Source organism: Anas acuta, chromosome 6, assembly GCF_963932015.1.
Source record: "Anas acuta chromosome 6, bAnaAcu1.1, whole genome shotgun sequence".
In the NCBI taxonomy this organism is placed as follows: domain Eukaryota; kingdom Metazoa; phylum Chordata; class Aves; order Anseriformes; family Anatidae; genus Anas; species Anas acuta.
The window spans coordinates 2,082,447-2,097,142 of record NC_088984.1 but is presented as its reverse complement, the minus strand read 5'-3'; the positions used below and the strand labels follow the sequence as shown (position 1 = coordinate 2,097,142).

General features: G+C 42.0%; 2 protein-coding genes across 48 annotated transcripts in view; one reads left to right on the top strand and one right to left on the bottom strand.

Annotated features, from left to right (window-relative positions):
* Nucleotides 1-10,362, top strand: part of RIF1 (replication timing regulatory factor 1) — a 29,429-nt gene extending 19,067 nt beyond the window's left edge. The window contains 11 exon segments of the mRNA XM_068686991.1: nt 91-222; nt 1,218-1,360; nt 2,394-2,483; nt 2,571-2,625; nt 3,891-6,632; nt 7,154-7,291; nt 7,578-7,655; nt 7,765-7,880; nt 8,613-8,766; nt 9,023-9,125; nt 9,981-10,362. Coding sequence (XP_068543092.1) covers nt 91-222; nt 1,218-1,360; nt 2,394-2,483; nt 2,571-2,625; nt 3,891-6,632; nt 7,154-7,291; nt 7,578-7,655; nt 7,765-7,880; nt 8,613-8,766; nt 9,023-9,125; nt 9,981-10,201 — 3,972 coding nt within the window. The 3' untranslated portion in view covers nt 10,202-10,362.
* Nucleotides 10,363-11,534: 1,172 nt separating this feature from the next.
* NEB (nebulin) overlaps nt 11,535-14,696 on the bottom strand; it is a 126,520-nt gene continuing 123,358 nt past the window's right edge. For all 47 annotated transcript variants that reach the window (XM_068686938.1, XM_068686941.1, XM_068686943.1 and 44 more), the window contains 5 exons: nt 14,423-14,606; nt 13,678-13,770; nt 13,184-13,333; nt 12,765-12,874; nt 11,535-12,351 (listed from right to left, as the gene is read on the bottom strand). In XM_068686938.1, the coding sequence (XP_068543039.1) occupies nt 12,178-12,351; nt 12,765-12,874; nt 13,184-13,333; nt 13,678-13,770; nt 14,423-14,606 (711 nt within the window). In that variant the 3' untranslated portion in view covers nt 11,535-12,177. The remainder of the gene's footprint in view (nt 12,352-12,764; nt 12,875-13,183; nt 13,334-13,677; nt 13,771-14,422; nt 14,607-14,696) is intronic.

The window sequence follows — 14,696 nt, the reverse complement described above, 5'->3', positions numbered from 1 at the left end:
TGTAGTTGTAGAAATGAATATATTTCAGGGTGGATTTGTGAGCTTGGAGTTTCTTCATACAACATATTGACTATATTTTTCCTTGATTAGACGGAAAATTCACAGTGGGATGCAAAGATGAGTGGGATGGAAGTGAATCTGGGTCGAAAACGAGACTCCATATTGGCTCAGACAAACGAACTCAAAGAGAAGCCCAGTAATGTGCAAGTAACACCTGCAAAGGTAAGGTGTTCACAAATAAGTGTGACAATCTGTTATATTCTGCAGCTGAACGTCGTGGTGTGAATGCTGAGATAAAACTAATGAGTTATTTGAGACTTTTTTAATCTTAGCTGTACAGTGCACTTATTTTTTCTGTTCAAATTCTCTGGTAAGTTTACAGATGGCTGAGTTTTAGGTGGGAATTGTGGAAGGCTGCTCAATGGGTCTGCCAATCTGTCACTTGGATTAGGAAGCAAAGGGTAGGGCATCTCTGTTAGAAGGAGGAGGCTGGCAAGTTTATAGCTGTTACTTTTCTTGGATCTGGAACTTGAGTTTTCAGACTGTTTTTGTAAAGTAATTATTAGTCTGTTCTGTTACACCATCATTGAGATGTTCTGCTTAGCAACCAGCTTCTGGTAGATGAAGGTTGCAGGAATCATGTTCAGACAGTCACAGCTCCTGCGTTCCCTCCTAAAGCTGCATTTGGGAGCTATTGAAATGGGTAAATCTGCCTGAGAACAAGGAGGGGTACTGGTGGTTTTCTGTCCTTTGAGTGTGGAGATGGCAAGTACAGATGCTGGTACTTCAGTTGCCCAGCCAGGGTGATGCAGTGCAACTTCATGTTTGTGTCATCCTTCAGTGATACCTAGCTGTTCTTCCAGTGGGAGCCACAGTATCATACTCTTAAGAAACTACTGAGTAAGTAAGCAACAGCAAATAGTAGTCCTTATAAATATTGAGGTACCCCCATGAGTTACAGACTTCGAATTTCAAGATGCTAAAGGAAGTGCAGAACCTTACAGAAGGGCACAGAGGGAGGGGTTGCAGAAACTCTCATACATGGTAGTGTTGGAAGAAAAAAAATTGGTAAAGAAAATCAGCACCTACTGAAGGATTTGTGTCGATTAATATGCTGAAAGAACTGTGGTTACCTGAAAACTGTTCTGTTTAGGATAGCTGAACCTGGGTGAGGAAAGCGTTGTCTTGTTTCTAATCCACATTTTTCCTTTCTGTAGTTAAAACTAGAATTTTCATCTTCGAAGGCTAAAAGTGAGATCCTTCTGGAAGAAGAGAAATCTGTAGATTTTGTGTTCATTCCTCCCGAAACAAAACCAAGAATATTGACAGAACATCAAAAAGAAGTGCTTAGGTCAAAGAGGTTTGTAATTAATATTCATTTAAACTTAGCATGAAATGCCATTACACTGAGTACAACATAACTTCAGTTCTGCTGTCTCAGCTTGCTCAGCCTGTGTTTAAGCCCCACTCTCCCATACAAGTTAAAATGTTCAAAGCTAACAAAGTTCCCTGGCTTACTGTCTCAAAGCAGTCAAATTATTTTCTGATCTGCAGTTCCTTCTGTGGCTAAACATAGTCTGTTATCCATTTGGAGCTTGATACTTGGATTTCACACTTTTACTTAATGACTCTTGTTTGCAATATGAAACAGAAGCTGGCATTTTTCTTGTATTATGGAAATTCTGGTTTTCTTTCCTCATCTGATGGAAAAGCTCTAACTTCGAAAGGGAAGTCTTATGCAAGCAGCATGTCAAATTAGGCTATTCCCAAAACTCATCTTTAATTTGAAGATTCTTTTTCAATTTTCTTTTTTTGTGTGTGGAAAAAATAGCACTTGAGTATCTTCTCAGGCAGATATTCAAAAACAGACTGCAAGCAAAATTTGTGTACAGCAATGCTTTACAGGAACCCAGCTGGTTAATACAGTCAGCACGTGTTGGTGAATTCTTTGCACAGTGGGATCCCAACCACAGCTCTTTATTCCCTACCCTTCCCCACACACACCCTCCATAAGCATGTTGAAAAAGATTGGATGCAGCTGAATACAGCAGCCTTCCACTCAGGAGTTGAATCATGATCTGCATCCGCTCGGTGCTTTCTTTTGCCAGTGGGACTGTTCAGGTTGTGGCAGCAGATAGCAGTGCTGTGTCCTTTCTTTTCCAGAATGTGGAGCAGAGTGTGTGGTCGCAGTCTCCTGATACTTGGTGCACATTGCTTTGCTTTTTTTCAGCAGTCTGTGCTTTGGTGCATGTTGCTGTTTGAGTAGCCTTAAGAGTTCAGAAGTTCAATCTACTTCCTACAAGAACTTGCTGTCGTGTGATGAATGCATTATACTACCCCATCTCACCATTTTTTTTAATACTCCAACGTAACCATTTCTGGTTTTGTTTCAGAATTGGTATTCCTGCTATGTACAACAATTTAGACACTTCACAAGATACTACCTTATTTTCTCAGTATACTCAGAGCCAGGAAGATTCTTTGTAAGTAAAGTGGCCAGTATAATGTTAAAGGTTCCCTCCCCCCTTTTTGTTTCGCAGCCCTTCTAATTTAATTAACTTTTATTTTAGGGAAAAGCCACCTTTAATAGAAAATGCAAAAGAAGATAATAAAAACAATCCTCAGGTAATTTCTTGTTGTCTAATGGTAGTTAAGATACCAGAATTGTAACCATATCCCTAATGTTTTCTTCGTATTAGTAGCTCTGATAATTGATGGCAAAACTCTTTGTTTACTGTGTATGATAAGTGGGTTTAAATTGCTTTGAAAACTATTTGAGGGGAAAAAAATGTGCCCCCAAATGTATCTGTTCACAGGAATCCTTTTCTTTCTCCATGTTGATTAACCTGTAAGGTTCCCAAGAATATCGTGTTTGTTTTTTTAAACCTCCTCTGTTTTTTCCCATTTCTGCCTAATACTGATCCAGATTATAGAATACACCGAGAGCTCTTACAATTTGTATTTCACTTCATCAGTAGGTTTCAATTCGATACTAATTGTAGTGTTTTTCATGCTCTGTTCCATTCTGCCTGACTTAGACTAGAAGAGGCCAGTCATTAAATGTTTGAATTTAATTTCAAAATGTGAAGATTTAACAAGGGTTTTAATAACAGTTTTAACAAGGATGCATTTAAATTACACAGCTTACAGGTATCATAGGGACTTACAGATCAACCATTTGGATGCCGCACCAGTAATGTTTTACTGGGGGGATGGGGGCATTTGAAAGCTGCAGCGTAGAGACATGCTATGCCTGAACGGTGGTGCTGTTCTGCAGATTTCCTCATTGCCTAGCTTTATGCTAGGAATCTTAATGCTTGCTAACTCTTCCATAACACGTTTCCTTTCAGTGGGTGTATTTTGTATGCATCATGACTTTCTGTAGCTCTTCTCACTTATGAAAGTCCTCCTGCTGATAGCTGTTACTCAGTGACCATGCTGAGGCTGCCCCATCCCTGCAGCGTCCAAGGCCAGGCTGGGTGGGATTTGGGCAGCCTGGGCTGGGGGAGGTCCCTGCCCGCTGCAGGGGTGGCACCAGGGGACTTTGAGGTCCCTTCCAAAGCAAACCCCTCTGTGATTCTGTGGGTCAGCAATGTGCCCTTGCCACTAAGAAGGCCAATGGTGGTCTTGGCTGCATGAGGCAAAGCACTTGCAGCACGCAGGGGGTTGGCATAGAGAGGTCCATCCAGAGGTCCCTGCCAGCCTCAACCATTCTGTGGAAGAATAAACAAAAAAAATTGTCTATAGCAGGCCACATTGTAAGATAATTTGAAGGAAGGGTGGCTTGAAAATCCTCACGGGTGTTTTTGTTTTCTGTTCTACTAGATCTGCTTTTTATTTCATATCCATAGCAAAAAATATAGATCTTGCTGTTCGTGTTTTTGGGACAGGAAGAAAATGAAAAGAGTGAAGGCTGCATCGCCGAACCAGGTGAAATCACGGGGGACTGCAAATCAGATAACTCTCTTGAGGATATGTCTGCTACTCACATGGAGAGCAACTCAGCTGTAAATAGTGAAGGGGAGTCAAAAAGCGATACGGCTGAACCGATGCAGGAGGAGCCAGCAGCTGAAGAGGGATTAGAGAAAAGTACTACAGAAACAGCCTCGAAGGTGTCCTTAGGAGGAAACGGAGATGCTTCAAATGTCAGTAGCAGTTCGACTTCAAGCGATGTAATTTCTGGAACTCCCCAGCCTGCAAGCCGACGGCAATCTTTTATTACTTTGGAGAAATTTGGCAGTTCAGAGAACAGACCTTTTAGCGCTTCGGCATTAAGCAGTGCATCAGAGATGTCTGGAAGCCCTTCTGTGCCAGATAAACAGGAAAATACAAATGCGTGCAAGACTAGTACTAAACCAGAAAAATCTAGAGAAGAGAACAAAAATTCTTCACAGTCTGAACAAGTATTTACTGCAATACGGAGGATAACTCGCAGGCAGAGTAAAATGGAGCAGCTAGGAAATAAGCATTCTGCATTAAGCAGATCAGAACAAGAGAAAAGTGCTCAAGAGTCTGTTGCCAACAGTATGGAAATCAGTCCTGAACCATCTCCTGCCGTGGAGGACACGGAACGTGTTCTCACTGCTCAGTCCCAAGCTCTCAGTTCTACAGAAGCAGAAATTAAAAAAGTTGAAGATGTAATAGCAGAAATAGAAAGGGTTCGGGCTTTAGATACGGATACGAAAGAAAATACACCCCCAGAGGCAGCTGGTTCATCCGACCAGGTAACAGATGATGATAATCAGGTCCCACACGTGTCCCCGAGTCAGAAAACACTAAGGCGTTCTGCGAGGCGACGGTCAGAAACTGGAGAATCAGCGGGTAGTCAAGATAAGGAAGATGGCCACCAAAAAAAAGACAAACGTAAAGAAGATGAAAAATCCCTGCAAAAGAAGTTGCCACAGACTAAAGATGATGTGTCCCACAAGCAGAAATCAGTGTCTGGGAAAACAACAGACACCACAGGTAGAAAAGAAAGCAGCCTGCCTGAGAGAACTGCTGCAGAGGACTTGGGCTCAGCGGGTGATGAGGAGGCGAACAAAAGCAGTAGGAAGTCAGAAGATAAATCGAAGATGGACGTGGAAGGTCAAGACTGTAGCTCAGGTACAACAGGTGAGAAGAAAAAGGAACGCCCGCGATACCACACAAGAAGAAGCTCACAAGGATTGCTATCCAGCATAGAAAATTCAGAGGCTGATGGCTGTGAGACCAAGGAAGAAAGCATAAAGAGGAAAAAATCTGGAAAAATGAAAACAAGAAACGAGTCTCTTGAAAGTAAATTGAAAGATCTACAGCCAGGAAGCCATGGCCAGGAGGAGTCTTCCCAAGAAAAAGGAAGTAAAAATCTGTCGGAAACAAATAGAAGTGAGCTAAGTGATGAAATCAGCACAGAAATGTCACTGTCTGAACCACAGGAGCTGAAAAAGGACCTGGAAAATGAAGTAATTCCTGCAGATGCTGGTGGAGCGGGGGGATCTGCCTGCCCAGAGACTTCACCTGATACACAGAACACGGGTGGGGAACAAACCAAGACTGGGGTGGTGACAGAACCTTCTACCGACCCGTGTGTATCTGAAGCTCTGAAAGCAGGAGAGGAAAACACACGCGTTGAAAGGCAGGGAAATGCAGGAGACCGTTCAAGTGTTCTGCCTGAAGATGTGCAAGGAGCAAATGCTTCAGGTAACGAGCCTTCCTCTTTGCAAGTACCTGAGTGTCAGCACAAGAGAAGCAAAAGGCAGAGAAAGCTGAGGAGCTGTGATTGCTGTTACAAAAAGGTAAAGCAGACAGCAGTGTCATTCACTGAGCTGAAAACTGGGGACAGTTCTGACCTGCATGAGGCTCGAACCACCCCGGTTCAGACAGCTGCAGATGCATCAGAGATGTCTGCTAGCTCAAATTTTGAGGAGAGCTTGGCCATGGCACCTTGTGCAATGAGCACACCACGGCTTCACTCCAAGGAACCCAGCACGCTCAACTTGGAAAGAGAGAGAAAATCTGAAGATAACCTGCAAGGGAATGCTGGCAGTATGGAGGAGGAGGAGGAGAAAGCAGCATCTGTAGCAGGTGAACTTAGCGATTCCGTAATGGAAATAGAAGTAGATACTGATGAGAGTGATGGAACTGAACAGGGTGTATCTGAGTGTGCTTCAGATGAGCCTGGTGACAGCTCTCTGGCTGCAGGGAATCAAAGTGAAAAACCAGGAGCTACAGCAAAGGAAGAAGAAAATGAGAATGGACCAATGGAGGAGGTACCTGGGGCACTGAGTGTTGCTGGCAGGCCTGAGAGAGACCAGATGAACGAACTAGAAAGCAATCAGGATGATAAAGAACAAGCTGAGAATGCTGTAGCAGAAAGTTACGCTATTTTAGATAAAGAGATGAAAGAGGAATCGTTGGAAGCTGAAATTACAGTGCCTGAAAATGTGGCCACAGAGGGTGAAGGTGCAGTAGAAAATAATGTGGATTCACCTCAGAAGGCAGAAAATGTTGATTCTTTTGCTTTAGTAAACGAAAGCCCTAACGGTATGCAGGCACGCTGCATGTGGTCTCCTTTGGCTTCTCCATCCACGAGTATTTTAAAGAGAGGTGTGAAAAGAAATCAAGACGATGATTCCCTGTCGCCTGCTAACAAGGTACGGTGATGCGATTCGGTCTGTGATACTCGCAGTTCATTCTGTCCATATCTGGGATACAGAACAGTATAACGAGTTCCAAAGGCACTCAGTTACTGACTTTAACAGTGTTTACAATGAAAAATAATGCTGAAGATGAAGACCTGTGGATTTTTTTCCGTAATGCACAAGCACTGGCAGGCTTGGGATATTGGGGCTTGGGAGTTTAATTTTGGCACAGCTTCAAAGGCCAGTTTGCTTGCCTGAGTGACAGTGGAACAAAAAACTGCAAAACCATTAAATGCACAGGCAGGGTCTTACCAGTGAGTTTTGAGAAGCATTTCTACAAAATGCATTGCATCTTTCCTTTAGCAGTGAGGTAGCCACAGTTTCTATCCTTGGGTGAAGCATGATTAGTGTCATTCAAGAACTTAAGTAACTTTACCCATTTCAAAGTGAGTTATTTTGTCTCTTCAGACTTCTTTCACCAGAGTGGGGTGGTTTGAGTGCATCTGATTAAAAACTACTTTTTCTAAAAACAGATTCGTCGTGTCTCTTTTGCAAATCCCATTTATCAAGAAGGATTGGCAGATGACATAGACAGGAGGAGCCCTGTCATTAGAGCCCATTCTTCACCATCTTCACGAAGTCTTAAAATCTTATCTAGCATTCAGGCTAAGGTAAGTTCTTACATGTGTTCTGTATGTCATAAGTTTTCTATTTTCTCGTATGTTTCTCATATTAATGTAGCTGTAGTGTATGTTCATGGTCACTTGCAAACAGTTAACATAGTTAAATGGGTGAAGAGTAGAGAATCAGTAAGTTTAAGAAATAGCTGTAACTGTTTTAGTCTTGTTCACTCTGTTGCTCTCTAAAGACAGATACAGTCTGAAATCTAGATAGCTAGGAGGTTAGCTAACTGAATTCTTACAATCCTGAGAGATTTTTTCCTCTTTTTCTATCCAGCATATTACCACTCCAACCAAAGGATTTCTGTCCCCAGGATCTCGTAACCCTAAATTTAAGAGCTCAAAGAAGTGTTTAGTAAGAAGTGCTTTGGTTCATGTTTCTCTTACTTTTCTTGTATTCTTTAATTTTTCTTGTATTCAGTTTTGTGATAGTTAAATTAATAACTTCTCTCTGTTATTCAAAGATTACAGAAATGGCTAAGGAATCACTGCCTTCTCCTACAGAATACATGTATCCTGCCTTAGCTGGCTGTAAGGCACCAGTTGATGTAATTTTACCTCAGATTACATCAAATATATGGTAAGTACATTGTTGCTTTGGAAGATCACATCTCAGTAGAAAATTCTTACTGGATCTTCTTAAAAAAAAAAAAAAGGCAAAAGCAATATTTGTGATGCAAAGTGATAAATTAGAGAGACCTTTTGTGGGGAAAAAACAAAGCATCTTTTAAAAGGGGAGAGGTTGAATGCGTGAGGGAGACTTCACTCAATTCCAGACCAGTTGTCTTTCCTGTGAAGAGCTTGCAGCCAGACGCGGGGAACTTTCCCTAGTTTGTGAGACAGAGCAGACTGATCTTAATGATCTGTGACAAAGCAACCAGAGCTTGCAGTACGTTGAAGATGCCACCATCCTGCTGCTGTTTGGGAGTACCACAGACCAAGTGGGATTTTGGGGGAAAAGATCTACATTTCAAACACAAACACCAGGTGCTCAGCTAATGAGACTTTGATATGTCAGGAACAAACTATACACTGTAGCAGGAACTGCTCTGAATGTTGTTTTCTAGCATACTCGGCTTCTTTTCCTTCCTCTTACGTGTAATTGGGCTTTTGAATCCCATTTCCTGATTGGATATTGATAAGCTGCAAGAAAGTGTGCTGCTGCAGAGAGAAGAAATGTCTCTGGCATGTTTTTTTCCTTTAAGTGCATGTGAATTGGCATTCATGTAAGATTTATTTAATACTCTACAGTGTTAAGGAGAAGGGACATGGATTTTAGCATAATGAACTCTTTTTTTCTTCCCTGCTGCAGCGCAAGAGGTTTGGGGCAGCTCATTCGAGCAAAGAACATTAAGACAGTGGGTGATCTGAGTACTCTGACAGCATCAGAAATCAAAACTCTTCCCATCCGTTCTCCTAAAGTTTCCAATGTTAAAAAAGCTCTGAAAGGATATCATGAGCAGCAGGTAAGGTTTAATCCAAGTGCCCAGAAAGGTAATGTTAACCTAATGAACTGCTAACATTCCTCATGAAGAATAATGCATTTTTTTGTACAAGACAAATTTTCTTTAAACTGTAATCTGTCAAAGGTGGTCTTTCATGGTACAGGACTTGGTTACAACATAGTTACTGGGAATGAGGATTACATCTGGTATGGAGTAAAGCATGTCCCACTTCATAACTTTTTCTCTGAACATGTCCTTTGTTCTCTCAAATGCCCAGGTAAAATCTCGAGGGTGTGAGGAATTGGTAGCGCTCGAAGATGAAGAGAAAACAGGAAACAACGTAGAGGATAAATCTGTTGATGAAGAGAAACTTGCAACAGGTAACTCTTGCCCACTTGTTGTGTAGGGTTTGAGTGTTTCTGCTGTTGCTGCTTCTCTTCTATGCATTAATAGCTGATATTATCATATTAGATGGGTGATTGAGTTAGCCACTTCATGAAGCCCTGTAGTAATGGCTTTTTTAAACTTGTTCTGTATTTGTGAGCACGATAGCTGTGTTTTTCCGAAAACAAGCTTGCATAAACAGCATGTCAGGCAGGGCTCTGCATCCTTCTCTTCCCAAATCTTAACCAGGGTCTCTCCTGAGCTGTTTAGTACTGCAGTAGCTTGGTTCTGGGCATGCACAGAAACAAAGCAAATTGAAACTGCAGAGCTGAAAAGGTGCCAGGTGGCAGGGGAGGCAGTTCAGGTGTTTCTCAGGATACTCACTTGGGATTTAGGGGACTAGATTTTTATCTGAATGTTCCTGTGCATTTTTGGAGTTTGCCATTAGTTTATGGAGAGGAATCCCTAATTGTTCTTCCTGCAAGAGACTCTGAAGTATTTGGTTAACCAGAGAACAAAACCCAGAAGTAATTTCTTATCTGTCCAATTTAAAGTTGGATGTTCTTGGGGTAATGTGTCTTGAAGGAAACTGTCAGTATCTTAATAGGATCGAATATTTTGGTTTCAGTCCTTAATTTTATTGTATAACCATGATCAAATATAAAGAAAGATCAACTATAAAGTTCTGAGGGGTGCCTTTGTCAGAAGCTCACTCCACAAATACTTCGTGGACTGAATACTTTTTTTTTGTACAAAAGCTGCAATATTGCACTACAACATAGTTCTGCTGGGACTTACACCTGACCACTGCCTGCGCTGCCCTGCCTACCCTCCCCTTCCTTCCTTTTCAGATTTGATTGAACCGGTTGTCTTGAATGCAAACGGCCAACCCCCAGCAGATCTTCTGAGCCAGATCGATGCCCTTGCTGCTCAGCTGACCTCTGAAGTTCTCTATGGCTATTCAGGAAGCCAGCTCTTTGAGATGCAAGAAAAACTCGCAGGCATGACAAAGTGTATCATGAAAAACCTGCAGTCCCGCTGGAAATCACCTCCCCACGACAGTTCTGATTAGTTGCTTATCATTCCTAATTAAGGAGGATTTTGTTACAACAATTTTTCCCCGTAATTTAGCTTTCTTACTGGTGAATTGATCCTTAAAGTGTATGGTTTGTACTATAGAAGATTTTTTTAAAAAAACACTCTATGAACAAAATATATCATGATTTTTCTTTTTTCTGTTGTGCTTTTAACTCGTGGGACTGCCTGTTCCCCGTTGGAGGTATTTGTATTGTATTGCTATGCATATTTCTTTCAGGTGGCGAAAGAAAACTTGATGAAGGTGTGCAATAGCAAAGACTGTGAAACCAAACTAACAGAGTAGTTAAATTATTTTTTCACATCCAAAGTGTTCTTACGACTGCAAACTCTGTGGTGGGAGCTGGATCTCACAGCTCTGCTCGTGTGCTTCCTGGGTCTGTTTCCTTGGGAGTCGCTGAAACTCTTCAGCGCTGTTGGATATCGGGTTAAGCTGTGCTTGGTTCCTTGCAGTGGCAGCGGTCCAAAACCCTGGTGTCCTAGAACTGGATGGCATCCTTTTGTGCATGCCTTGTTACCAGAATCCCACTAAAACCTGACCATAAAATGCACCCTGGCAAGTGCGAGACTTTGCAAAACTTCTCAGGCTTTTTCCTGTGCTCTAACAGCTTTGTTTGCAGCAGTTCTCTAGTGGAGAAGACCTTTTTTCTCTGGTGGAAGTGAGTGGAGTGGATTTGACTTGGGTTCTTTGTATATTATGTACAGACTTATAACTGCAAATGTTGGTTAATAATTTATGATCGAGTTTTAATTGCATGGAATGCATTGCTGCTTCTCAGAGACCTTCAGAGTTCTTGGGTTTACTCCTGAAATCTAATTTGTATATATTGGACACTTATGGAGAGGAATTGCTGCAGGTGTTTTTAGAACTTACATATGTGCAAATAAAACAGCAATTAGTTCCTAAAGGTGTTAATGTCAGTCTTTAAGTTTAAATGGAAAGAAATGAGTGTCCTTTCAAGCTGGCTGCGTACACCACCGATGGCTGCAGATTCCTTCTGAACACAGGTCTTCAGAGCTAACAGCTGCAACTCTTCCTACTGTTAACTTACTGTGTGTACTTTGCTCAAGATAAACTGAAGTGCTTTCTACCATTTCACCAGCCAGTCTCCAGAGATAGAAGGAGCAGATGCTTCAGGAGAAGCAGATAACCAGTGTTCAGGTATGAAATAACCTGCCCAGCTCATTCACAGCCACTCAGAGTTTGACTTAACATTGTTGTGGTTGTTTGTTTTTTTTTCAGTTTTCTGAAGAAAGCCAAGTTATTTGAAGTTATTCCTGCTCTTCAGCATGAGTTAATACATCAGAGATACTGCAGAAACATCAGCTTTATTTAGCCGCTAATTTACAAGTAACAACTTCTGACCCCAGAACAACTGCATGAAAAACACATGCATAAGAGCTCAGCAAGCAGAGGGAAGAGGCTTTTACTTTGTGATGTTTCCCCTTCTTCCCTGACAGATAAACTTTGGTTTGAGATACTAAGCTTACATGGAAAACAAATATATTCAAACATTTTAGAATAGTCCAGAAAAATGTCTATATGGAAGAATAAAGTAATGCTGGGTAGTCTTGGCCTTAATTTCATGTGTAGATATTCAGTGATACTGAACTGGATTAATATTCTCATATTAGAACATGCTGATGGTAATCTGTATATAAATGTTTTAAATGAAAATCTAGGTTATTTGGAAGAAAAGATTTTGGACACCGGAAGCAAGACAGCTCCCATGAGTGCTGTCTAGTAGTGTGTTTACAGGTAGTTGTCACATTTTGGAGAGCTGTTTTGGAAGTATTTTGTTCTGCAGGTTTTTTTTTTTCTCTGGTGGTTTATAAGGCACCATCAGCATGGAAGACAATAAAGACAATAAGTGTTAGAAACTCTTCTAAGCTGTGAGATGCTGCTGGCATGTCTGGGCCATGCAGATGTGCCTTAGGGAAAGGGGTTTTGACTTAGACGGCTTCTACATAGTTGGCTGGCAGCATGCCCGTCTTGCCAGTTCTCTGCACAGTCCCATACATCCAGCCTTCATCGATGGCCTGCACATTTACGATCGTGTCACCGTCTTTGAAGGAAACTTCATCAGCGTCAGCTGCCATGTAGTCATACATGGCCCGATACGTCTTCTGCAAGGTTGAGAAAGGAGAAAAAGAAAGACCCGTTTATACCACTGCTGTTAGTTCCTGGTCAGAATCAACACCTACATTCCAACACATTTCAGTACTTAAAGGTACCCCTGATGGCAGGAGCTTTGGCTGGTCTTTTAAATAGGCTGGTTTCAGATCACAGAATGTTCTTTTCAATAAGGACACTGAAATTCAACTCCAAAATTTAGCTTCAATATCCTTATCAGTTTCTTTTTCTGTTGAATTAATTTTCCTGTAGCTACAGCCTTGTTTCTGAGAGGTGCAGCCAGCACCCTGCCTTAGTGTTTCCACGGTTTCATGGCTCTGAAGGTGACCAAATACTTCCAGAGTGCATGTGAGCAAGAATACTTGCTCAGGCCTGGCTGTCAGTGCAGCTGCTCTGTGTTACTTACGCCAGCGGTCGATGGATGGGAAGGAACCGACGATACTGTTGTTTGCTGGGTGGCAACTGAGGAAGACCTTTGTTGCGGCAACTCTATGGTTTTAGCATGTTTGTAGCCCACTGCGAAAGGAGAAAAATGTTTTGTGTTAGTTCTCCACTTAATGCTTTTGTTTATTATGGAATTAGCAATGGGATTAGGATTACTCCCAATAAAGGTACTGTGGTAGGTCTGTAGGTGGCTCAAATCTGCCTTTTACCCCCTGAAACACCACTTGACAGCAGTCGGTTATGGCTGTAGCTCAACGCTTTGCCAGGTGTGCCTCTCTAATTTTTCCTGGCCAAAGGAGTTGGAGGCAGTGACCAGTACTGTCCTGCTGGGTGGTCTGGGTACCGTCTGTCCTCAGATAAAGCGCAGGTTTGTTCTCCTACCTGTGGTAGTTGAGGTAAAGAAGCCCCCGTTGCTGTAGTAGGACAAATGTTGATCCACCCCTTCCGAGGGCTCAGATTTTTCATCCCCACCGCTGATGCTCAAGGCACTGGCAGAGCGGGAGTGCTCCCGGTTGCGGCGCTGGGCTTGGACTGCAAGGAGAAAACAGTGGCAGCAGAGTTACCTCCTTGCTTTGTAAGGAGAGGCATTTACAAATAAAGTGCATGTTATATATATGCACATGTATACAGGTGCCTTGTGTGTGTGTAAATACATAAATACAGCTATCCTTATGAAAAAGAGCTATAGCTAATCTGTAGCCACCGTTAATTCGTAAACAACCTGTGTCCATGTGTAACGTTTTGAAGTACGCTTGTATTCCTGCACAGGCAGAGTGACTAAACTGTCCCTTCATCACCCAAGCGCTCAGTTCTACTGTTCGCATGTGTGTAAGCATAAAGCCTGTTTTGCATAAATAGTACAGACTGGAACAAACCTGAGATCATGTGTAAGCTTCTGGACTGAATGTTGTCTTCTGCTGGGTCGTAGTCAAAGACTGAGCCAGGATTGGTGCGCCACACACGAAGACCTGTAAGAGAAACAGCTTTTCTGAGGAGAAGCTGGAGCTCAAACATTTTCTAGAGAGCTTAAGCAGCAACCATCTGTCCTGAATGAGAGTAAAACTATATCAGTAAAAGGGAAGCAGGATTTAATAATTCATATTTCTCAAATCTATAGCACAGACTTCTTATTGTTTTCATTTATTCTACATCGTGAGCTTTAGCATTCCTGCAACAAATGTGGAGGTGAACTTAATACAAGTAAGAAATAAGCATCTGTCACCTAGCATCACGTTATACCAGTGGGCAGGATGGGAGAGGCAGAGGAGGCCACAAAGATGATCAGGGGGCTGGAGCCCCTCTCTTACCGAGACAGGTTGAATAGATAGTAGGAAGAAGTTCTTCACTGTGAGGCGCTGGCAGCGGTGGCTGCCCCATCCCTGGCAGTGCCCAAGGATGGCACACAACCTTTAAGTCCCTTTCAGCCCAAACCATCATTGATTCTGTAGTTTACAGCTGCTATCAGCGAATATATTGCACACTGATACAAAACATCATCTCCAAGTAATGAAAAATTTAAATTGATAGGGCTGAGCTTAAATAAAACTATTTCTTAAGGTCAGCTTGCATTTTGTGTAAGGGATGTATTCTAGTCTTGAAAAAAAAAAAGCTTCTGCTTACCTGTGAGATTCTCTTGGTCCTGGTCCACACGCTTTCTCTCCATTTCTACTACTCGCCTTTGAATGCCTCTGTAGCTGATGTCACTGAAGTCCTGCATGTTCTTTTTCACACGTTCTGTAATGGGGTCAGTAACTACAGGTGTGAAAGTACCTTTGTTTTTCTCAAAATCTTCATGGTATTTCACCTGCAAAGTACAATGAAATGATGAAATGTTTGTCCCTCTGTAGATCAGACAAATGATTGGTTTTATTCCTGCTTTCTTAAGTAAAATGTT